Source organism: Centrocercus urophasianus, unplaced genomic scaffold (genome assembly GCF_019232065.1).
Source record: "Centrocercus urophasianus isolate 14NV4802_14NV808 unplaced genomic scaffold, USGS_Curo_1.0 seq_16, whole genome shotgun sequence".
Lineage (NCBI taxonomy): Eukaryota > Metazoa > Chordata > Aves > Galliformes > Phasianidae > Centrocercus > Centrocercus urophasianus.
This window is the reverse complement of record NW_024884711.1, coordinates 36627040-36651395: the sequence shown is the minus strand read 5'-3', so window position 1 is coordinate 36651395 and position 24356 is coordinate 36627040. Positions and strand designations below refer to the sequence as shown.

General features: G+C 34.8%; 1 protein-coding gene across 10 annotated transcripts in view; it reads left to right on the top strand.

The window, feature by feature from the left end:
• LOC122159743 (phosphofructokinase, platelet) overlaps positions 1-24277 on the top strand; it is a 43626-nt gene extending 19349 nt beyond the window's left edge. For 2 of the 10 annotated variants that reach the window (XM_042817570.1, XM_042817569.1), the window contains exons 7-25: positions 1003-1047; positions 1151-1259; positions 1549-1644; positions 2800-2892; positions 3323-3448; positions 4003-4067; positions 4703-4772; positions 6235-6243; positions 7211-7357; positions 7974-8044; positions 8497-8584; positions 15342-15494; positions 19316-19480; positions 20414-20475; positions 21449-21560; positions 22437-22536; positions 22846-22851; positions 23118-23223; positions 23739-24277. In XM_042817570.1, coding sequence (XP_042673504.1) covers positions 1003-1047; positions 1151-1259; positions 1549-1644; positions 2800-2892; positions 3323-3448; positions 4003-4067; positions 4703-4772; positions 6235-6243; positions 7211-7357; positions 7974-8044; positions 8497-8584; positions 15342-15494; positions 19316-19480; positions 20414-20475; positions 21449-21560; positions 22437-22536; positions 22846-22851; positions 23118-23223; positions 23739-23892 — 1777 coding nt within the window. In that variant the 3' untranslated portion in view covers positions 23893-24277. Of the gene's footprint in view, positions 1-1002; positions 1048-1150; positions 1260-1548; positions 1645-2799; positions 2893-3322; positions 3449-4002; positions 4068-4702; positions 4773-6234; positions 6244-7210; positions 7358-7973; positions 8045-8496; positions 8585-9546; positions 9700-15341; positions 15495-19315; positions 19481-20413; positions 20476-21448; positions 21561-22436; positions 22537-22845; positions 22852-23117; positions 23224-23738 lie in introns of all 10 variants that reach the window. The other 8 variants (XM_042817571.1, XM_042817574.1, XM_042817575.1 and 5 more) reach the window with 8 other exon arrangements.
• Positions 24278-24356: the final 79 nt, after the last annotated feature.

Here is a 24356-nt window from a genome sequence, read left to right as displayed (position 1 = left end):
ATTTGGAGATGAGGATGTGGTGGGGGACCATGTCAAAGGCCTTGCTCAGGTCCAGGTAAATGACATCGGTCGCCTTCCCTTTGTCCACCGATGTCATCACTCCATCATAGAAGGCCACAAGATTAGTTAGGCATGACCTTCCTTTGGTGAAGCCGTGCTGGCTGTCTCGGATCACATGCTCGTTCTTTATGTGATCGAGCATGTTGTCCAGGAGGATCTGTTCCGTGATCTTCCCAGGCACGGAGGTGAGAGTCACCGGCCTGTAGTTCCCCAGGTCCTCCCTGCCCCCCTTTCTTGTATATGGGAGTGACATGACCCTTCCTCCAGTCATCTGGGACCTCACCTGACAGCCACGACTTCTCAAATATGATGGAGAGCGGCTCGGCAACCACCTCAGCCAGCTCCTTCAGGACCCTGGGATGCACGCCATCTGGCCCCATAGACTTGTATTCATTCAGTCTAAGGAGGCACTCTCGGACTTGCTCTGCCCTTACAGTGGGGAGGGATTTACCTCCTTGGTCCCCACATAGAGGTTTGGGGATGCAGGGCTCAGGGACGTGAAAAAGACTAGAATCCTGGCCACCAGTGAAGACCAAGGTGAAGAACTCATTCAGCACCTCAGCTTTCTCTTCATCTGTTGAAGCCAGTTCTCCTTTTAAATTTACCAAAGTAGGTACGCCCGTTTTGGCCTGTCTCTTCTGGCCAATGTACTTGTAGAAGGTTTTCTTATTGTTTTTCACGTCCCTAGGTTGTTCACCTCTTCTCTCCTAACTACTTTTATTTATTTTAGAGTAAAGTGTAATGAAAACAAATTAAGTTATAAAAGATATGCAATTTAAATACGTAGATCAATATGATCTTTTATTTTTCAAATTAATTCTGTGTTTGGCAACCTGGCAAACTGAGACCATTTCTTGATACCAGCTGTTGAAGATTTTAGGTTTCTGAGCTGCAGTGAATTATTCTTTCATAATTTTTTTTTTTTTTTTTTTTTTTAAATAGCCATCAGAGGACATTTGTTCTGGAGGTTATGGGTAGACACTGTGGGTATGTATTGTCTTCAGTAGTTTGTATTTTGTACAAATATAATTATGAAAAATTAAAAAAATCTGAACAATGAATGTCTAATTATTTTTGTTATATTTATTAGGTATTTAGCTCTTGTCAGTGCCTTAGCTTGTGGTGCAGATTGGGTATTTATTCCTGAATACCCGCCAGAGGAAGGATGGGAGGATTCAATGTGTGTTAAGCTTTCAGAGGTAATGTATTACTGTGTTTTGACTTTTTGCAGATACACCGTGATTTAGCAATGTGATCAGACCTTTCAGTACCTTTCCTTATTCATTTGATGAAAGGTATTTCAATTCATCAACGAAAAGCCCTGTATGGAAATGAAATGTATGAGAACTCTGAAGTGATCAAGTATAAACTGGAAAGAGGGGGAATATTTCTTAATGTATAATAATTGCTTTTAAAATTGTGCTGTGATTTTTTTTTTTTTTTTTTTTTTTTTGCTTATATATGGATATGCTTTTGTTTTCACTGTAGAACCGTGCACGAAAGAAAAGGCTGAATATTATTATTGTAGCTGAAGGCGCTATTGATTGCCACAACAAACCTATAACATCAGAGAAGGTTAAAGATGTAAGTGTCAATAGTGTCAATATCCTTAAGATGCACTTTCTGTTCATAATAGGGAGGTTTTTTTACTAACAATAGCATTTCTATAATATAAATTGATCATAGAATCGTAGAATGTTTTGAATTGAAAGGGACCCTTAAGATCATCTACTTCCACCCCCTTGCTATATGTAGATAGGGACATCACCCTCTAGACCAGGTAGCTCAAAGCCCCTTCCATCCTGGCCTTAAATGCTGACAGGGAGGGGCCATTCACAGCCTCACTGGGCAACTTGTTCCAGACCCTCACAGTAAAGAATTTTTCTGATATCTAGTGTAAATGTACCCTCTTCCAATTTAACTGCATTTCCCCTCATTCTGTCACTACTTGCCCTTATAGAAAGTCCCTCCTCAACTTTCCTGTAGGCCCCCTTCTGGTACTGGAAGGCCACCATGAGGTTTCCTTGGAGCCTTCTCTTCTCCAGGCTGAAGAGCCCCAGCACTCTCAGCCTATCCTTGTAGGGGAGGTGCTTCAGCCCTCTGATCATCTTCGTGGCCCTCCTCTGGACCTGCTCCAACAGCTCCATGTCCTTCTTGTTTTGGGAGTCTAAGCTGAATGCAATACTCCAGGTGGTATCTCAAGAGAGCAGAGTAGAGGGGTAGACTCACTTCCCTTGACCTGCTGGTTACACTTTAATGCAAGAGCAATCCATGTAAAACAGATTCTTAGAAGTATTGTTGGTTGTATTTTATATTTGTACTTATCCAGATTACATTTAAAGGGAAATTATTTCAGTTGTTGTTAGTTAGGATCTTTTCATAAGGTCAGACAGCCGTTCAAAACATTTCATTATTGTAATATTGATACTGAGTCTGGAAATCTCAAATCAGTAATTGCAAGCATATATAATTGTAGTATTGCAATTTAAGGAATTGGTTTGTCATTATTAAATAAGATGTGCTTTTGGATTGGGAACCTGGAGTTTAATTCTAGTTTAGGAAAAAAATAAAATCTTCCATTACAATAATGAAAATGCTATGAAAGTTGACATGTTAAAAATGGACAGTATGTGAGATTTTTTTGATTATTACAGTAACACTTGAAACAGTGTAATGCATGAACATAGTTCATGAAGTAGTTACACTAATAAAACCATTCCATTTTGAAATTCTTCGCAGCTTGTGGTTCAGCGGCTTGGATTTGACACTCGAGTGACTATCTTGGGTCATGTGCAAAGAGGTGGAACTCCTTCAGCTTTTGATAGAATTTTGGTGAGTGAACCTAGAATAACTTGTTTTGGCACCAAATGGTAGAAGTAAATAGTATGTTTTTACTTCACAGTTGATCATTTGTAGTAGTTTCACACTGACAAGCTGAGCTACACCATCTGCATAGATTTATTTTTTTTTTTTTTATTAGGGTGAAGGAGGTATCAAATTGTCTGGACTGTCTGGAAACCTCAAATTTAAAATAGTGAAGAGCTTTGCATAAAAAAAAAAAAAAATCTACAGTAGGGCTAAAAAGCAAAGCTGCAAGAACAATCTTGCATGTTTTATAGTCTGATGTGGTATCAGGCTGCTGCTACTTCTGAAAAAAATGTTATTTCAACTTGATTTGCAGAGAAATCTTGAGTAATTCTGTGGTTGGAAGCATTTTGCTTTTAAATGCTTGCTTGAGCACTAGAACACTTTTTATTTTCAGGCAAGCCGAATGGGTGTGGAAGCTGTGCTTGCACTTTTAGAAGCTACTCCAGATACTCCTGCCTGTGTTGTGTCTCTGTCTGGAAACCAAGCTGTCCGTCTGCCTTTGATGGAGTGTGTGCAGATGGTGAGTTTCTGGCAAAAATATATTTTACAGTTATTCATTAACTATAACAGAGCACTGTATACTCTGAGGATGATGCTCACCTTGCCACAACTTCCTTTCAGGGATTTGTAGAGAGCAGTGACATCTCTCCTGAGCCTCCTTTTCACCAGGCTTCTCCAGACCCTCGATCTCTTTCTTGTAGTTAGGGGCCCACAGCTGAACACAATACTCAAGGTGCTGCCTCACCAGAGCTGAGTACAGAGGGATGATCACCTCACTGGTCCTGCTGAATACATTATTTCTGATACAAACCAGAATGGTTGTGGCTTTCTTTGCTATCTGGGTGCACTACTGGCATCCCAAGTGTTGACCAACACCCCAGATCCTTTTCCTCCACACAGCTTTCCAGCCACTTTACCCCAATTTTGTAGCTTTGGATATTTTATGTTTCAAATATCAAATTTTCATTTTTTTCCCTTTAGAAAGCTATTTCAGAATGTCTGGTTACAGAAATATTAGATGAATAACTTTCTGTGTTTTTCAAACATGTCCAATAATAAAATTGTTCTTTCCAGACTCAAGAAGTACAGAAAGCCATGGATGAAGGAAGATTTGTTGAGGCTGTCAGGCTTCGTGGGAGGTATTGCCACTCATATCAGTTTATTTTCTCTATAAAATGCTGCATTTTTCTGCAGTTCTACCAACAATTTTTTTTTTATTTATTTTACATAATTTATTTTCATCTGTTTCCGTGTATTTAGAAGACAAAGGAAGAGTTGCTTAAAACAGTAATTGAAACTCTTATCTGTGTTTAAAATAAGCAAAAAACAAACAAACAAACAAACAAAAAAAAAAAAAAAAAAAAAAAAAAAAAAAAAAAAAAAAAAAAAAACAAAAAAACAAAAAAAAAAAACCACCGCACAAACCAAAGAAAACAGTAGTCCTGAAGGCTGATATTAAGGTAACTACTTGCAGAAAAAAGAGCTGCTGTTACGTATGAGCTGGCTGATTGCAACCACGTGCCTGTTTATTTAGAGCTTTGAAACCAAACATGTTTAAGATGAGTATGTTTGCAAGCAGCTGTTAGTTTTCCTATAGTATATATACTTACATGTTAGTCAATAAATATGTTATTATATATAGGATATACAATCTTAAAAACATATCTTAAGTTGGGATACTTTCTGACAGCTTAGGAAAAAGTTTGATATTTCCTTGAAAATAACTATATGTTCAAAAACTTGGTAATGTTTATTTTATCTATTCATTATTTAGGAGCTTTGAAAACAACCTTAACACCTACAAATTACTGTCACAAAAAAAGCCAGATGCCGAGCTTCCAAAGGTGAGGAGTATTTAATGTGTGCAATACCTGTCTGCCATTGGGTTTTCATAACAAATCAACTTTTTTTCTCCTTCTCCCTTAGTATTATCTTCAAATCTTTGCTGTAGAATATTTTATAAAATTGGTTAATTATTATACTGGCAGAAAAATTGCTTGTAACAAACAATTTAGTTACAATAATAACTAAGTTTAAAAAAAAATAAAGGGAGAGACATCACTCTGGAAATAATGCTTCCTATTTATTTCAGTAAATAATATGGTAACAGCGTAGCACAATAAATGCTATTTGATAGAGCAAACTTTCAACTACAGCATGCAATTTTTCAGCATAGTCACCACCATTAGCTATGCATTTCTGTCAGTGATGAACAAGAGCCTGCTTTGTTTTATAGTAGTTTTGCTATGTCCTTTAATGATGGATGACACTAGGAGTTTGTAGGTCATTTGGAATAAATAGCAAGTACTTAGATGTGATCACACCATCCAAATCTGTTTGCTTCACTAAAAGGAGTTGGAGGGGAATTAAAAAGTAGACAAACTGTTGAGGAAAAGACTTAGCTGATCATCACCAGAGCTTACTGTATGCTCTATTCTGCTTTGCTGTGTACAAATATTTTACTGTTATGCTTCCTTTGCCTTTTTTACAGTCCTTTGGTTGAACTGAAGTTTAAAATAAACAAAACAAAGAGCATGCAGTCTTTTTTCTCTTTGTCTGATTGTTGTTTAACAATTGCTGTCTGTTTGTTGTTTTGTGTGTTTGTTTTTGTTTTGTATTCCCATCTTCCAGAGTAAACCAAGTAACTTTTAGACCTTCTCCAATACTAAATTGCTACAAATTTGTCATGTTAATGATTATTAAAAAAAAAAAAAAAAAATTAACATTGTTCAGGTGGTGTAAAGCATGGCAAATTTCAGTATATAAGCATAGGCTGTCAGATTTTCTTGCATTTTTCTTGCATAGTTTGATATCATGTAAGTTCTGTTTTGCTAAGCATGTTTCCTAAAAGGTCAGGCATGTCGAGTTTTAATTACTTATTTATGTTTTGCTCTCGGTATTAATTTCAGAGTTGTAAGTATAAAACAGAATAGATAAGTTACAGTGTCTTAGATTGAAATAGATACTTATTTATACACAATAAAAATATAATTCTTTTTGGGTGTCAGTTATTCTTATTGTCTGACTTTTTCTTAATCATAGACAGTGGTCTTTGATTTAACTGGTAATGTTTTATATTTCAAGTAATGCTTGTTCATGTACAGTAGTATGACATTTCACATTTTACAGTTGAAATTAAATCCAAAGATGCTTGCTAGAATTTTACTCATGTAGAGTACCCTTGTTTGTTTACCCATGCTTTGTTTATCTTTAAAAGCAATTCTGTATGTGGATATTTTTATTTCTGATTTTTTTTTTTTTTCCCCCTTGAAAAATATGTGGTCTGAATGCTCTTGGATGTATTAGCATGGCAATGTAAGTCCATTAAAAAAAGAGTTCTTAATTTGAAAACTCTCACAGCTTAGAATTGTCTGTTGCAACAAGACAGTTGTTTAACATCCTATTTTGTCGCTCGGTTTCATGAATATAGTCACCTCTATTGCTCAGTCAGCAATGCTTACACCCATTTACACAGTTGTTTCATCTGGAATGCAGTTGATAGCTAACAAATACAAAAGGAGAGACTAAATGTTCACGTACGTTATGTACCAAAATATTACTTTTGTTTTTAAGCAGAACCTTCTCTCTTACATTATCTGTGTTTTAGATTAAAAATATATACTTGATGTATCATACTTTTCCATTTGAATGGGATAGACATTTACATGGGACACCTATTGAACTTGCAGGAGGGGATGACAGTATATGTAGACAATCAATTGTGAATCATTAAGAAATTCTTTAAAATCTGTCATAATCTGAAAATTTATATTATCATATCAAGATGCTGAACAATCTTGTTTCGTGCTATGCTTCCAGCTGCTCTAGAAGTCAGGCTGGTACTTCTAACTTAAAAGTTGCCACTGTGCATCTTTACTGATTGCATTTGCCTAATGGTTATGGTGCTAGAATGAACAAAATCAGCTTTTATTCTTTCCTGAGATATTCTAGTTGTATATTGGAAAACTTGAGTGGGAATATGAAATAAGTTGAATAGCTTAGGCAGTTTTGTTTATTTTTTTTTTTAATTTAGCTGAGCCAGGCTACAGAATTCTGAATTAACCACTTGCAAATCAAATGAAAATGTGACAGTCTTAAAGGATGTTGTGCAAATGAGAATAGATTTATGTATGTACTTTCTGACTTGACACTTTTAATGGTTTTTGGTGATTTGCAATTTCCTTTCGTGTATTCCAGTATTTAACATCTATGTATGATGGAAAAATAGAACATGGTGTAGAAATGGAAGTCCTTATTCAAATTTGTTGTTTTTCTTTTGCAGACCAATTTTAACGTAGCAGTCTTAAATGTTGGTGCACCTGCAGCTGGAATGAATGCTGCAGTGAGGGCTGCAGTGAGAGTTGGCATAACTGAAGGCCATAAAATGTTTGCTGTCATTGATGGATTTGAAGGTTTTGCGAGAGGGAAGGTCAGTATAGTATTGTGTATCCCATTCCACTCTACTACTTTGTTCATGTTCTTGGAAGTTGTCTTCTGTGGCACTCTCATGAGAAGTGATTCTTGAAGTTCTTTTATTTCGTAAATTCCTAAAACCCAGATCGTATCTTTGTTCGTCATCTATTTGAGCCTATACATTCATTTATATTAAGTACTACCATTTGCTAAGGAGCTATGAAATTAGTTCAGTGATTTTTTTTTTTTATTTTTTATTTTTTTTCTTTTTTTACTGCCCAGCTGGAGCCATATATCCCAAAACTAATATCAAAAAAGCTAGCTTTAGGTGCTTGTGTTTCATGTTCATTAAAAGTGAATGTGAAAACAGGATCATATGAAACAAGGGGGCGGAGATTATCATGATCTGGAGAAGGAAAGAACAAATAGAATGGGAAGAGACTGGTAAGAAATCAAGAGAACTTAAGTTAACTTGTTGGTATTGGTTTCTATTATTGCCAAATTCATTTTTGGTGCTGCCGAAGTGCCCTACGACTTGGTTCAGCAACTTTACATGTGGTGCCCATTGTTTGTTGCATGCCAGAAGTAACTGTATAATCACTTAACATAATCTCCTTTTTTTTGTTTTGAAGATCAAGGAAATCAGCTGGGGAGATGTTGGAGGCTGGACTGGTCAAGGAGGATCAATTCTTGGTACCAAACGGTAATGGCAATATTTTCCCAATTGCTATGTTGAATTCTATAATGTTATAACTTGTGTGTAATTCAACGCTTTTTTCCCCTTTCACTGTTTTAAATCTCTTATTTTATAAAAAGTAAAGATTTTTTTTAAATTTTAAATTCAAACTTTGGTATCCTGATAGTACTGTACCAACTCTGAAAAGAGAATAAAAATGGGAGTTGGGACCTCATTTGAAAAATTCACTAAGGTACTTACTTCTCAGGAGGATTAACAACCTGTATTCTCCTTGTGATTCCTGAACATGATTCCTTACTCATCAGCAAATCAGGAAAGAAGTTTTTGTATGGATAAAATATGTAATATGAAAAAATATTTTATTCCTTATATTTACTGTTACTGCTTAGTAACCAGTCATTATTGCTGCAGTGTTTGTGAAGTGTTTTTATTTTTTCTTCTGGTTTAATAATTTTCAGTACTCTTCCTGCAAAATATTTGGAGAAGATTGCTGACCAGATGCGCACTAACAACATTAATGCTCTTATGGTTATTGGTGGATTTGAGGTACACTAAAGATTAAACTTATGTCTAAGTAGAATGCATTTCCTGTTTGAAAAAAACAAAACACACACACAAAAAAACCAACTAATTTTAACCCAATCTTCATGTAAAATGAATTTGTTTATAACTCTGTTTTATAAAAAACACTTGAATAATGTTTTGGATCAGAAATTTTATTATCACTGATTGTTTTTGTGGGAAGCTGACATTTAAGACAACGACTAGTAACTGCAAAACAAGATGCACTGAATGGGTAGATTAGGTGGTATTGAATTATGCTATTTTACATTTGAAAAATGCACAAAAACAGCTGTTTTCCAATCTGCATCAGTACTTAGAATGATACTCATAAAGTTCTTGATCTGTAGTAGTAATTATACTATGGATTTAAGGCATTCTTTTCACATAATGCATTTCAAAATCTATAATTTATATTTTCCCCTTCTTCCCCTTCTTTGCCCCAGTATTTCATGTTGATCGCATTTTACCAAAATGGTACCATTAGGAGTGGCCTCATTTCCGCAGTGTATTTATTAGTCAACTGTTTGTTGAGAAGAATGTGCTTAAATGCTTCTTCCTAACGAACTAATCATCATTTATTATTATTTTCCCACTCTGTTGGATGTTGATATAATTGAAGAATAGTAAGATTTCTAATGAGGAGTACCTGAAGATTGGGAAACTATCTATTATGCAGTATTTTTGTGTTGCGCAAAGCAACCTTGTTATATCAGAATTATGTATTTGCTTAAGTGTTCTGTTTGTTTTTTATTTTCAGATGCATATGTGTTTTTAACCCTGTGTGTTTGTGTGTGTATCACATTTTAGTGAATCCTTACAGTTTTGACTTGCTGAAGTGTGTCGTGGTAGAAATGGCTCTCCCTGTGGCCTGTTCCATTTTATCATTCTAACCTTGCCCTTATTGTATTCATCCTAATTTTTCACCCAATGCCTGTGCCCAACAGGCGTACCTCGGACTTTTGGAATTGTCAGCTGCCCGAGAGAAATATGATGAATTCTGTGTTCCAATGGTTATGGTTCCTGCAACAGTATCCAACAATGTACCGGGTTCAGATTTCAGCATTGGTGCAGATACTGCTCTGAACACTATCACTGATGTAAGTCTATTCTGGTGTATGCGCTTACTAACAAAGCAGTCGTGTTTAAAACTGACTACATTGGCAAGAGCTGGATATTTTTATAGACCAGAACTTTGGAAATCTAACCTGGGAAATGATGTAGTTACTTGATACAGCTGTGTTTACGATGCTTGTTTAGAAGACTAGTTTTGTGGTCTCAAAAGTAGTTCTGAAACTACAGTGACCTTTGAATTCCTAAAATATAAAATAGGATTATGGATATTCATTGTTTACAGGAGAAGAAAAATATAAAGCTTGGACTTGGCGATCATTTGATATATTGTAGAGGAAGAAATCCCTTTTATATATGAGTGCCTATACAACCAGCTGTGACAAGTCCCAAGCGAATCTTATTCTGTTCAGAAATTGATCTTTATTTATGAAATCATTTCTGTAATAATAGTAACTATGGGTACTTTAATAATAGAACAAATGATTATTATATAAACAGCTGAGACATACTATGATGTATTTAAAAAAAAATAATAATCAGTAATGTAAATGGAAAACACATCAATTAAAACTGAACTTAGTTGGATAGAATGAGAATTGTCAAATATCACACAAAGGACATTATAAAGTATACTTACAATTCACCTGAATCACTTACGAAGCATTAATTTGTTGTACCTGTGCTAAGAAAAGAAATTCTGCTTCTATATAATCTGACATAATTTTGTCTATGCAACACCAGTGGGAATGTAACACTTCCTTCAGGTTTTTTTTTCTCTTCAGTATAATCTGTAGATGCATATGCATCACAGATACGTTTGCAGATTGTCCGTAGTTTGTTTAAAACTTTTAAAAGTTTAAAAGTCTTAATAGAGCATTCCTCTTTAAAATTGAATTTACATTTTCACTTACAAAGTAATTCTGTTTCTTCTTTGTAATGAACTTTTTCATTAATTGTACATACTGAGCTGTGTTTTTTAAAGTTAAAAACAAGGAACACGATGTACACTTTAAATGGGAATAACATCTCAGATTCATTTTGAAACTGAACTGACAGTTCTTCATCACTTAGATATGTTTGTAAAAATTAAAAACATTATTTTGAGAAATTTCAAGGATTCCTCAAATGCTTTCAGCCTTAAGAGCACTTAGCTAATTTTCACCTGTTATTTTCATTTAACCATACCAACATAAATATTTTTATATTCAGAAAAATAAACCCTTGAGTTAACAACTTTCAGTCCTGTTCAAGGCAATAGTTTGATGGACTGCAAGCTAAGCAAAATTTGCTTTGAATGTACTCTTTATAAAGATTAACATTGTTTCCAGTTCTGGTAAATAAAAATATCTCTCCAAAATGATTGAGGTGAGTAAAGTGACTGTGCATGACACCTTCTGTTCTCTTCTCTCTTCCTTCATAATCTGCGTGTTTACGTAACTGCCTTCTTTTTGTAGGTTATTTCATGTAGAGCAGGATCTCTCTCTCTCTCCCTTTCTCCATGCTGTTGCTGTGTTTTGCTTTAAACTTGGATTCTTAGGTATCATATGACTCCATTAGACAATAAACTGTCAGTAACTCCATATTTTCAATGCAGTAGTCGAGAACTTTTCAATATGTTGTTCTTTATCGATAGCTTTTGTCTTATTCCTGTTTTTTATTTTGCCTAGAATTTTCTCTGAAGTAAATATGAAATGTAATGACATTTCAGGATTTAGATTCGAGCCAGTAGAAAACTAAGTTATATTCTTTTTTTTTTGGGGGGGAAAGAAATCTTTCACACTGGAGAAAAAATTCTGGTTAATATATTTGCAGTTGCCTCCCTCGTTTGTTTGAAAGTGATTCTCTAAAGAGATAATGAAAAGTGCTTCCTTTTGTTCTTTTGTCACATGTCCAAATCAGTCTCGATAGCGAATGCTCTCCCTTGTATGACTGATAGGCTCAGTACAAGTATTATAATTTTCATTCCTATTACAGCTGTTAGATGAATAAATGTGTCACAGTTTGTAGCACTTTCGGGTTAGCATTTCTGAGGTTTCAGATTAGCATACCTAAATGTTATCGCGCTTAGTTTTTTTGTGGTACTGCTCGTATTTCTGTTTTATCAACAACTTTCAGTAAGGTAAGTACATTCTTCTCTGCTGGTTAACGAGGCCTTGTTAGTGTTTGGCATTGCTAGACATTTGTCAGTATATTGTCAGCTTGAAAATTACCAAAGCATGAAAGTATTACCTAGAGACATTTGCAAATAAGATGTTATTGTGTTGCCTTTACAAGGAAAAGCAGACTAACGAAGATATCAACCATCTTAAACTTACTTTTAACATTAACTGTTTCTTTCTAGGTGGATTTAGCAAAGATAGCACATAACGTGTAAATAATTTCAGAATTTCTGAATAAGAGATTAGACACTTGGCTTGAGACCATGACACTTGGCTTGTTCTAACTCATGGGTAGTGGATAGTGCGTTTGTCAACAAGTAGAATTCAGATTGTATGACAGATTCTTGACTCATTTTTTTTTTTCCATTTGTATTTTAAAATGTAGGCTTTTAATCATCTTAATAGTAGAGCATGGATTCTTTTGAGCAGCATTTTAAATTTGCTTGTTTAAATTTGCTTATTTTATCATTAGTTTAAGATCAGTGAGAAAAATCGTCAGTGAAAACTCAACAATATCAAATAGCTTGAGAATCCTGGAAGTTTTTTTGTGTGAATAGGGTATGCTTAAGTCTTATGTATCAAAGTAGGTGTAATAAATTGTTTAGAATTGCAGGATAAGAACATGAATTTGGAGTTTTGTCAACAGAAACAGCAAGAAAGTAATTATTTGAATAAAAACATGTATGTCCTCACATTCATATTAGTAATTCAATGAAATGAATAGAGTATTATTGCTGATGGCAGACTTCTGGAACGTGACAAGGAAGAAGTGTTCCATTTTTTTCCACAAATGTGAAGGCTGTGTATTGCTGTTATTTAATATCCATTTTAAACGGAGATTATACATGCTGTGGGTGAAACTAGTAAGTAGAAATCTACTTTGTAAGTAAAAGAATAAATACACAGTTCAAATTTTCATCTATAGAACATGGGGGAAAAATATGGGGAAGATGAAAATTTAATTTGAAAAGAAAGCCTACTGATGGAGGGAGAAATAAACTGAAACTATGTATTGAATGGCAGAATATATATTTTATTTAGGGCATGTAGAACTGAATGAGGAAATGAGTCAGTATGATGAACTAGAGATGAAGGACAAAAAAACCTAAAAATGCAAGAGGCTAAAACTCTGATATGCTCAAAGAGTCAGTCTGCCTTTAACTTAATTCAAAGGGAAATGCATACAAAGTGATCAGCTGGTTGTGAGAAAAGGAACAGCCTCAAGAAGAACCTTACTCATTGAGGAGTCAAGAAAGCTTGTTAAATGGTCCTAATGCAATCTTTTTGCAGTTTTCTTGACAAGGATTGACTGCTCCCCTGTATTTTCCTAGTGTTGATACTAGCATCTGTGACTGAATTAATCTGAATCAGGCAGCTGAACCAGCTGAAAATTAGTTCCAAACTAACTATCCAATTAAATTTTCATCCGTGTCAGTCCTAGCAGTGTGGCTGGGGAGATCTGGCAATAAATCCATCCTTTTTCAATAGCCTTTTTGCATTAGCTTAACACAAAGTAAACAAACTGCAGTCTGTTTGACTGCATGTATTTTTATAAAGCATCTTTGATTCTTCCTGTACCCTTCTAAATAATAAGAATGTAATAAAAGCATATGGAAAAAACAAACCATATTATTTACGTGGTACAGTATCCCTCTATGATCTTATCGTAATCCTCATATAAAAATAATTTAAAAAGGAATTGTAAAGCTAATATTAAAACCACCAATTTCTTATTTACATTTCATAATTGTTAAGCTGTGTTTTCATTTTTTACTTTTAATTTTTTAATTTTTTTTTTTTCATATACTTTGCAGTGATGCTGAGATATAATTACCTAATGCTTATGCTTGGTGGAGGTGCAATCTTTGCATATGTTTGCTAAAATCACTTGCATCAAATGAAATGGCAATATTTAATGCAAGTAAAACATATCTTTACATATCATAACTAACCAATTGTGTTAGTTACTGCTCTAAATTTTTCCTTCAACTCAGTTTCCCAAAAGTGTCATTACAAAACTTTTTGGAGAAACTTATCGGTGTTTTCTTCCACTTCTTCAGGAAGCCTTGTGGTTTTATCACCATTTTGTTTCAGTAGTGACAAAAGTTCCAACTGACTGAATTGGGCTAGGCAATTCCTACATACTGAAATATTCTCAGTGAAGTCTCATTTGCTAAATAAATAAATTAAATAGATTATATGTTTTTAATATATATATATCTTCTACCTATGCTGCTTCTCAGTATCAGAGCTACAGGACTGAATTAGCAATATTTTTAGCAGCATTTTAGACTGTTTCAGACATCATTTGGGAAATGCATCCTAGCACTGAACTTAGTTGAAAAGTTGCACTTCATTCATGTACTGTCAGATGACAAGTCTTTTCACTGAATGGAATCTGATTTATCTGGAGGAAAGAGTCTATAAGCAGAGCGTGCATGGGTGAATCTTTTCCCCATTACTTTCTTTCAAGTAATTCCTTAAATTGGCAGCCAAGCAGATATTTGTGAAGATAAGGTACTAATAATTTGATTTGCTTTTCTGAACTGATCTGAGAAATTGGAGAGATGAAACTTCTGTGAGCATCACTCTTTTCTGGGAGAAAGACATTAACAAAGTGGGAACATATGTAATTAGGCTTTCTCATTGAGAGTCGTTACATAGGCAGTTTGAAAAATTGCCACACATAAGAAATACTGAATTAGTTTAAATTAGATAGAATTGGAATAATGTAACTTAAAGTTACTTTAAAATAGCTTGAACTTCAAGTATTTTGATTGCTGTTAGGAATACCTAGTCCTTTTCACATGCTAATTTATTATGTAGTATTTGGAATCCTCCCAGGAACCTACAGCTGCTTCTCAAAGTACCTTTGAAATTTACTTGTAAACTATAACGCATCCATATGCACACGTTCTTGGATTTTTCTGGACCTCTGTCCAGTCTGCATCCTAGAAGCAGATGCATGTGTTGATAGAATCTTGGAAAGTGCAGGAACTTTTTTTCTTCTTTCTCTCAGTGGAAATGGATGTGTGTGTCTTGACTAGATAGGATAACGTAATATTCAAAAAAAAAAAAAAAGAAAAAAAAAGAAAAAAAAAACCCCACCCTTTTTTACATATTTCCTTTAAATTGCTTTAAATTAATTTTTTCTAGATAACTTTCTGAACTCAATGTGTTCCAAACTGTTCTTTAAGTGTCTTTTTGTAGAAAGATTTCCAATCTACATTTATGCTGCTTTTTCCTGCTAAACTGCTTCAGACCTTTAACGCTGTGCACACTTCATATTCACTCTGTATTAACCTGCACTAATCTGCATTTCCTCAAAGAGCACTGTGCCAATGCAAGCCCAGTGCACTGTTGTGGTATGTACAGGATGCACCCCCAATAATCTCACCAATTGTATTTGGGCCAATGGACAGCCAAATTTACCAGCACATGCAAGGAGTCATTAGCACAGTAATCCAAAGACAAAGAATGTATCACTCATACTTGTACCACTGCTTCAGGCCTATGAAAGTTGTCTGCAGCTACATGAGGCACGTTCCTGCTTTGAGGAGTTTTGCGTACCAATCTGTGTGTTGCCTGCTACTATTAGCAACAATGTGCCAGGCACAGACTTTAGCATTGGTGCTGACACTGCCTTGAATGCTATTGTGGAGGTAAGACTACATATGTTTTAAAAGTTAAGATGATAAAATGCGTAAGATCAGGATACTTAAAGACCTTTAAATGTAAATTATTCAGTCACTGTTATTTTTATGTTTTAGATGTTTTTTCCAAGACTGATTAAAATAATTCATTATAATTGGTGTTCATCTTTTGAGATTCTGTTTCGTTATCCAAGACTATTGCATTAGTGATTAGGGGCTTTTTTTTTTTTTTTTTTTTTTTTTTTTTTTTTTTTTTTTTCTGAAAATAAGATTTTGCTTTTCTAAAATTTCAATTTATTTTATGATTATTTTATTTAACTGAAGTAGCTCCTCATAGCTGAATGATGAAAGCAGATATCGTAGACAAATGCCACATTTATTTCATGGGCCAGCGAGTGAGCTTAGTGTATTTAAAATGTTCTGTTATGTAGTTAGTGCTAAACACATGAATGATCCTATGGACTACATTAGGGCTAACGTTTATTAAGTGCATGTAAATATAAGGATTGCACAAGCAGTTTAGTCTGTTACAGATCTTGCTGTGATTGAAGCTTTCCATTTTGAGCAGAACAGTCTGCTTTTTCTCTTGGGTACAACTGCTGTATGAACTCTGTAATTCTTTACATTTCGCAAAGTCTGCTGAAACAACAGAAAAGGGATCTGGGATGATAACTTACACAAGTGAGTAAACCTCTGAATAGCTCTGAGTTTTATCCGAACTCCTGTTATCAATACACATAAATAATTATGAAGCAATTGACCAAGAAGGTTTGAATGGAGATCCTGAGGTTTCAGAAATGCGGATTTGCTTTCCTGCTCAGGTACTGATTTATTTACGTAGTCATTTATCTACAGGAGCTTTTTTAAATGTGCTGAATCAGAATACATTATGGGTTAGTCAGTGAGAGATGTTGTACTTACTTGCAGTTTTTCTAAACCATGGAATATAACCTCATTGTAAAAAGCTGTTTCTTTGTTTTCTTATCACAATCACTAGAAGTAAGTTAAATTTCACTATGAAAACACTAGAATATAAGGAGATAGCAATGTGGCAAGATACAGTAGGTGCAAATCCATACAAAAACTTCGAGGACATTCAGGAATTTGAGACACAGAGGAATTGACTTCTGGTTTTAATACCTAATGCTACCTCTTGCCATGGTATTGTGTTGCTTAGAAAGCAATATGGTACCAGTTTTTAAAGATGGTCTACAGCAGGCATATGGATGGACTGTATGGCTGCTAGATTGCAGAAGATCAACACTGGCATTAAATACATGCGTACATGCAGTAAACATGTCTTTCCAAGCCTTGAGATATTTGGTCTAGTCTTGAAAGCAGACTTGAATGCAGCTGCTGGGTGAATAAGGAGCTTTTTAGTATGTCTTGTATGTTACAAATAAGAAAGTTACTTTCTGAATTTCTTTAAAATTGATCAGTGCCATTTTGGTATTTGAATATTTCTGTCACGAGTCGTTCCAGGAAAGGAAGAATAGCAGACAGTTTTTCTACTTGCATGTATCTTGTATAGTCAGTAATGGAAATTCTTCTAAATAAATCTAAAATGAGTAATCCCCAAAACAAACGATGATTGTTGTTACTTAGGACAATCTAGGTCTTCACTCATAATTTATAAAAAAGCAGAAAATTTGTTCTGTTACCAGCACCTGGAAACCTTATATGGAAAGTGTGGAGTTAACAAATGTTTTAGGTCTTTCAAAGTGAAGGAAACCTTCAGGTGTGTTTTTATTTCTTCAGTCTCTAATGTCAGTATTTTTTTATATCATAATTTAAATGAAATATCAATCCAGTTCCAGGCAGATATATATATATATGCACACACATATATATATAATAAGTTAATGCCTGTCACTGTTAAAAGTAATGAGGTTTTTATATCCATATATCAAATGTTAGCATTTTACAGCAGTTCTTAGAAAAGCACATCTGGAACAGGAAAGCTGAGTGAGTGATTGAATAGACTGTCAAGTCCAAGACAGGTAAAAGAAAGAACGTCTTGAAAAAATAGTGAAGTTCAGTCTAAAATTCTTAGTTTACACAGATACTTTCTGTTCAGGATAACAGAATATCAGTCTGTGTTTTGAATGCATTTGTGTGAATTCTACACTTGTGTGTGTATGGGGGGGGTGAGAGGGGAGTATGCACATATGATATTACGTGCATCTTCTGGTAGCTGGACTTAAATACTTAGTAGTTTTAGTAATTGAATGTATTAAACATTATTAATTTGTTTCTTCACATGTAATTTCAATATTTGTTATGTGGTCTGTTTTGGTATATTTTTGAGGCCCTTTTAACTCAATCAAAATTTCTGGTTGAAATCCAATTTTTGGTTATCTGATTTAGTTATCTGGTTGTCAAAATCTCTGAAATTGAAAATGCCTCAAAAGTTACAGGATCTGTAACTCCTCATTCAAAACATTATTAAGGCATGGGGATTTTTTAAAACTAAAATAATTCAAATTTCAAGATGATGAAATTGCCAAGTGCTCTCCTATGAGGACGGGCTGAAAGAACAGGCTGTTAAGCCTGGATAAGAGAAGGCTGCAAGGTGACCTGAGAGCGGCCTGCCAGTATCTAAAGGGGAGCTCAGGAAAGAAGGGGACAGACTCTTCAGTAGGGTCTGTTGTGATAGAGCAAGGGGAAATGGCTTCAAGCTTAAAGAGGGTGGATTTAGATTATATATAAGGAAGAAATCTTTTATAGTGAGAGTGGTGAGGCAGTGGAACAGGTTGCCCAGAGATGTATTTGATGCCCTGTCTCTGGAGACTTTCAAGGCTAGGCTGGATCAGGCCCTGGACTACCTGATGTAGCTGTGTATGGCCCTGTTCATTGCAGGGGAGTTGGACTAGATGGCCTTTAAAGGTCCCTTCCAACTCTAAGGGTTCTATGATTTGATGCCTTCATTTTTTGTTTTTACCAAACAGACACCATGTTGGAACAGTACATTCTGTTCACATAGTTTCTCTTGTCACCAGCTCCCATGTAACATTTATTACTTAATCTCTTCCTGAAAGGAAGCACCTTTGTCTAACAACTTCAAAAATAACTTTGAACGGTTGCTGTAGAAATACTTCCATTCTAGGAAGTAAGAGTTTGTCAGCTAACTTCTTGAGTGCTGCTGAAGTGCCTGGAGATATGTAGCAATGTAAGTTTCTTAGGTCCTGGAAGTTTTTCTCCATGACTTCTTCAGTCTCTTGGGCAACTGTAGCAAATGTTGGTGTTACCAGTGCTACGTGAGCATTGTATCTATTAGTAGAGAGTATTTTTTATGCTGGTCAGAGCAAGATGCAAATAAAAACAACAAAAACAGGAACAATTACTCCAGTAGTGCTGGAGAGAATTATATTTATGCGAATATCCTTATTAATTCGCAGGGCAGAACATGTCTAAGGCCTGTAGCTGTTAAGCACAGGCTGGAACACCAAGAATTTTAATATCAGTGATAAGATTATATAAACTTTCAATAATAAATGGAGTCAGAATGAAGAAAAATATATACTCAAGTTGTTTAAAAAGCTCGACTGTATGAACTAGTGTCTCAGTTATAAAGCTATGATGACCTATTATGTCCATGTATGAGACACATTTATTTTTCAAATGTGAAACAAATGCTTTAATGCTAGCAAAACATTTCAAAAATTACTTTGTGATGACTTACGATGTTGAAATGGGTTATGATATATTGAATTATTACTTAATACATTTTTAATGAAATCTTTTGTCAGTATGTGACACAAAATTGCCTGGCACACAAAAAAGTATAAAAATTCCTAGTTCTTAATTTCTAATATATTGTCTTTGAGTAGACTTGTGATCGCATCAAACAGTCAGCCAGTGGTACCAAACGTCGTGTATTCATCATTGAGACCATGGGTGGATACTGTGGTTACCTGGCCAATATGGGAGCCCTTGCAGCAGGAGCTGATGCTGCTTATATCTTTGAAGAGCAGTTTGACATTCGAGAGCTCCAGGTATGTGGCATTAGAAATGTTTTCCTTATTTTTAAGTACATTCTGAAATTGTTGTACTTATATAGCTTACTGACTATATTTGGAGTAGAGAGCTAAAATTGAAAATATATATACTGTAACTGAAAGCTGTGCTTGCCAGTTGAACTGTCAAATAACACACACCATTATTTTTGGCATTAAGTTGACTGATAAAATGATTTTACTGACCACTAAATGTTATTAGTGGAATTGTTTCATTTTTATTCCTCTGATAGAAATTCAAGTTAGATATAAATGAAAAATGCTGGGTAGTTTCCGAAGAAAGATGATGTAAAAAGAAACACCTTTTCCTCAGCTTATTTGTTAGAATGCTATATGGATCAGAAATTTAAAGTGATGAAATTGACATTGACTTTGATAATGAATTCATTGAGAGCATTTTTGAGGTGTTATTTAAATAAAGATGTCAGATTAGGATGTGACTGCACGGGGGTAAGGTGATATGGAACTTATCTACCAATGAGGCTTTTAGACTTCTGAGGTGGTTGGTTCTAACTTGTCATGGAAGAATACAAAGCTGAATACACAGCAGAATACGGGCTCTCTTGCAAGTACTGGAATTAACTGCAGCATCTGATCATTTATGACAATTTCTATGTGTTTTTTGTGTATCGGGCTTATCCAGCTTCTCCATCTGTATAGCACATATAAAAATAAGTTTATGTAGCTATTTAAAAATGAGTTATTTGTGATGTGGAGGAGGAAGCTATTTTAACCCCAAGATGAATAGCTACACACTGCATGTGTTCCTAGATCTCCAAAACTGATTTGAATTTGCACGTACTTGATGTGGAATCCTTTATAGACATTCTCAGGATAAGACAATATGTAAGCTTATTAGAGTTGTTTTAAGGGGTCTACATGGCTCTTAAAAAATACGTTTGTTATCCCTAGGCTAATGTGGAACACTTGACTGAAAAGATGAAAACCAGTATCCAGCGTGGTTTAGTGCTGAGGTAAGCAAAAGTGCTTTCAGTAGATGAAGTCTGATTTCAGTGCAGTCAAAGCTGTTTGGCCTCTCATGAAGACTATAAACTCATGAAGATATAAACTTTAACTTTATATTGTCTGATTGTTCCATGTAATACAAGATGATTAGCAGAGCTAGAAGGCAATTAAGTTAATTGGGAGCTGTTTGGAAGCTGAAATAAAAAACTTCCTTCTTTCAATGGAAATAGATTTGCTCTGTGATCTGATACTTTATTCTATTTTCAGCCTGTTTTGTCATTTACTACAGATTCTTAATAATGTAGAAACTATTATATGTGTACATACGTGCGTTACAGCCTTTACTATGAAAATTATACTTAGGTTTTATAAGAAAACATTTTGCAAAAAATTTTAATCCTTAAAGCATACTTTACAGTGATACATTCATAGACATCCTTAATCAGTCCACAGCTTCTCTCTCCCTCTCTTTCTCTCATATAAAGATCTATTTTCAGTGTGTTGAGTGGCAAAGAGTTGAAAAATAAATACCATAGTAAATTGTATAAGGAAACCATTATAGTTGTATAGATTCTACTGCTAATGTTATCAGGGTAAAAAAGGAATACTTGACATTTACAGTATTCATAAGGAACAGACAGGTTTTACTCATTATCTGTGTTTATAAACTGTATAAAATATGTAACTACTTGGATTATGCATTTTTTTTTTTTTTATCTGCATAGTGAATCTGTTGGAATTAAAACGGTATTTCTCACTACATTACTCAATAATGGAATCAGGCTGACCTGTCAGTGTTGTGGGTGTAGTAAAAATAACATATTCATGAAACATGAAAGCAGACCTATATGATTGGATGTAAATATCCAAGTGATGATTGTTGGTATCAAGAAACTGAGAAAATATCTCATGCAATAAGTAGGGAATGTCTTTAGAACTAATAGTTGCTTTTCTAACAGTATTTGGCCTGAATTGTTACAGAAATGAGAATTGCAATGAGAACTACACAACTGACTTCATTTATCAGCTGTATTCTGAAGAAGGAAAAGGAGTGTTTGACTGTCGAAAGAATGTTCTGGGCCACATGCAGCAGGTAAAACTGAGCTTAACATTTCTGGACATGCTTAACTTTATCAGCATAAAGAGCATACACTATTCAAGCATGTCAAGTAAATCTGACTCAGGATTAAAGAAAATGTGTGGATTTTTGTTTGTAGGTAACTCAGAGGTGCTTATTAACATTAAATTTGATTGAAATTCCTTTTTTAAATTCTATAAAAAACAGCTTAACTTCTTATTTTCATTTCTCTGTCTATATTAATAAAATCTCACTTTTTTTTTTTTTTTTTCCCAAAGATCCTACAGTTGTTTTTCTTGTATGACATCTTTAGAACATAACTTTCTACCCATCCATAACCTATCTGGCTTCTGAATTCTGATAAAATTTGGTTAAGGAATTATGCACAGGTGGATTTATCCTGGTAGAAAAGACAACATTTAACTATTCCTTATGATCTTCGTACCTTCCCCCTCTTTATCTTGCTGTTTGTTAATGGGGCAAACTGAGTTTCTATTTTGGCTATGCTACCTACTTCAGTATTGTTAGAGTCAAAGATACACAGAGTTATATTTCTAAATTGCCTGCTTAATTCTGTGCTGAAATGAGGTTACCTTATAAAGTGTGAGAGCTTGGTAGTGCTTTATGATCAGCACTGAGGGAAAAGAGGATGAAAAGGCAAACACAACACTCTTCACTTAAATAAATGGAAAGTATTATTGATTCACTGGGGATTCCACCCTGGAATAACAAAAATTTTAAATGATTTAGCTTATTTTTTTGTGATAGAGTGAAAAACCTTGTTTGAGATGGGGAAGACGGAGTTAAAAGGTAGAGCAGGCCATTAACAGAGAGGACTGATAAAACAGAAAAATATGATTACTGAATTAACTCAGTTAAATTTTCACACAGGGTGGTGCACCTTCACCATTTGACAGAAACTTTGGGACAAAGATTTCTGCAAAGGCTGTGCAGTGGATCTCCAAAAAACTGAAGGAAACCTACCGGAAAGGTGCAGAAATACTCAGTGCTATCTTGCCTTCAGTTAGCTGTCAGTATATAAGAACTTTCCTACAAAAATATGTGAACGTATGTTAGCTAGTCGATACATTCCTTTCCATCTTATGTTTTTACTATTCAGTAATGCCTTGATGTGGTTTTTGCTATAAGATTCCCTTCTGTCAGTTGATATTTTAGCTGTTTTTCTTACCAACATTTTAAAAATCAGTGTGATTACAGTTTATCATGCATGAAGGAATTGCTGACTACATAGTTACATTTGTTCTTCCTTTTTGTTTCATGATGGCTACATGGGAGACAGAAGAAGGTAATATGTCTTCTTTGGGAATTTTTGTAAAACACTATTTACTAAAATCCAATTTAAATCTGGATGTTCAAATTCAGTTTTACTGTTTATTAATTACACTATTTTCATGGCTAATCACCAAAGATAAACTTAAAAAGATCTCCTAACCTATTAAAGTACTAATTGATGTTTTACTACTATGTTAAATATACAGTAACTGCAAATAATTTGCCTGTTCCCATACAAGTGTGAATAAAAACGATGCTGAATTATTTCATTCTTTTCAGGAAAAGTATTTGCCAATACCGATGACTCTGTCTGTTTGCTGGGGATGCGCAGACGCAACCTTGTTTTCCAACCAGTAGCTGAGCTGAAAAATGAAACAGACTTTGTGTATGTATACTCTGCTTACATTTCAAACATCTCAAACAGGCTACCTTTCACCACATCAAATGAACATCTTTGCTACAGTGCTGACACAGCATTTGCCAACTGTTTTATTGGGCTTTTGTCTCTGGCTTACATTCAGACAGTGATTCACTTTGATTGTTCACTTGTCTTTTCAAACTACTCCCTTAATACTTATCTCATGTAATTCTGGGAGCCTACTGTCCTTTTCCATTACTACATTTGCTGTAATGTATAGAATTGGCTTACTTCTGATAAAGTTAAGTGGAGCAGCATTTTTGAGTCTTAGATGCTATTCTCTCTTCCTGTTGAAATACACCATCTAGTACGATCTATTCTTTACTATTCTGTCCTTATTTGTGCTAATGAAGAGCAATACTTGCTCCTGTTTATAAAGACGACTATTATTACTGTTGGTATTGCCCAATGAGTGAGGTGCATTTGTCTTAGCTACCACATGATGACTCACTTCCTTTTTTTCCTGTCTACCACTTACACAGACATAGGATTCCCATGGAGCAGTGGTGGCTGAAGCTGCGGCCACTGATGAAAATCCTGGCCAAATACAAGACCAGCTATGATGTTTCAGACTCGGGCCAGCTGGAGCATGTTGCTATGCACAGCCCAAAGGAAGCAGAAACTGGAGCCATCTAAAAAGATCATTTTTAGGTTGTTGGCATAGATGCACATTGTGAGTAACAATGCTTTAGAATCGTTACAGCTTTGTTTTGTAACATTTAAGTTATTGTACCAGCACTTTATGTGAAACACGACATTCACATGTCACACAGATTCTTTGTCCTGTATTTGTGTTATGTTTGAAACAAACCCTAGCCTCTAAATGAATAAGCACCATCTTACCGATACAGAGTGCATAGATCAGTGTTGCACTTACTAAAGAGTAAAACGTTACTCACCCACTGCACTTTGTTCCAGAATACTTACACCCAAAAATAAGTGTAGAGGGCTAGTTTTGTGTTAAAGTTACAGGATGTGCTTACTGTATCTGAAGTGAAATAAAGTACTGTTGCAAACATCATGAATGTGCTGTGTCAAATTGTATTAGTGCCTGCTTCTAAACAAGTGGAGCACAATGCTTCATGAAGAATTCTCTTCCA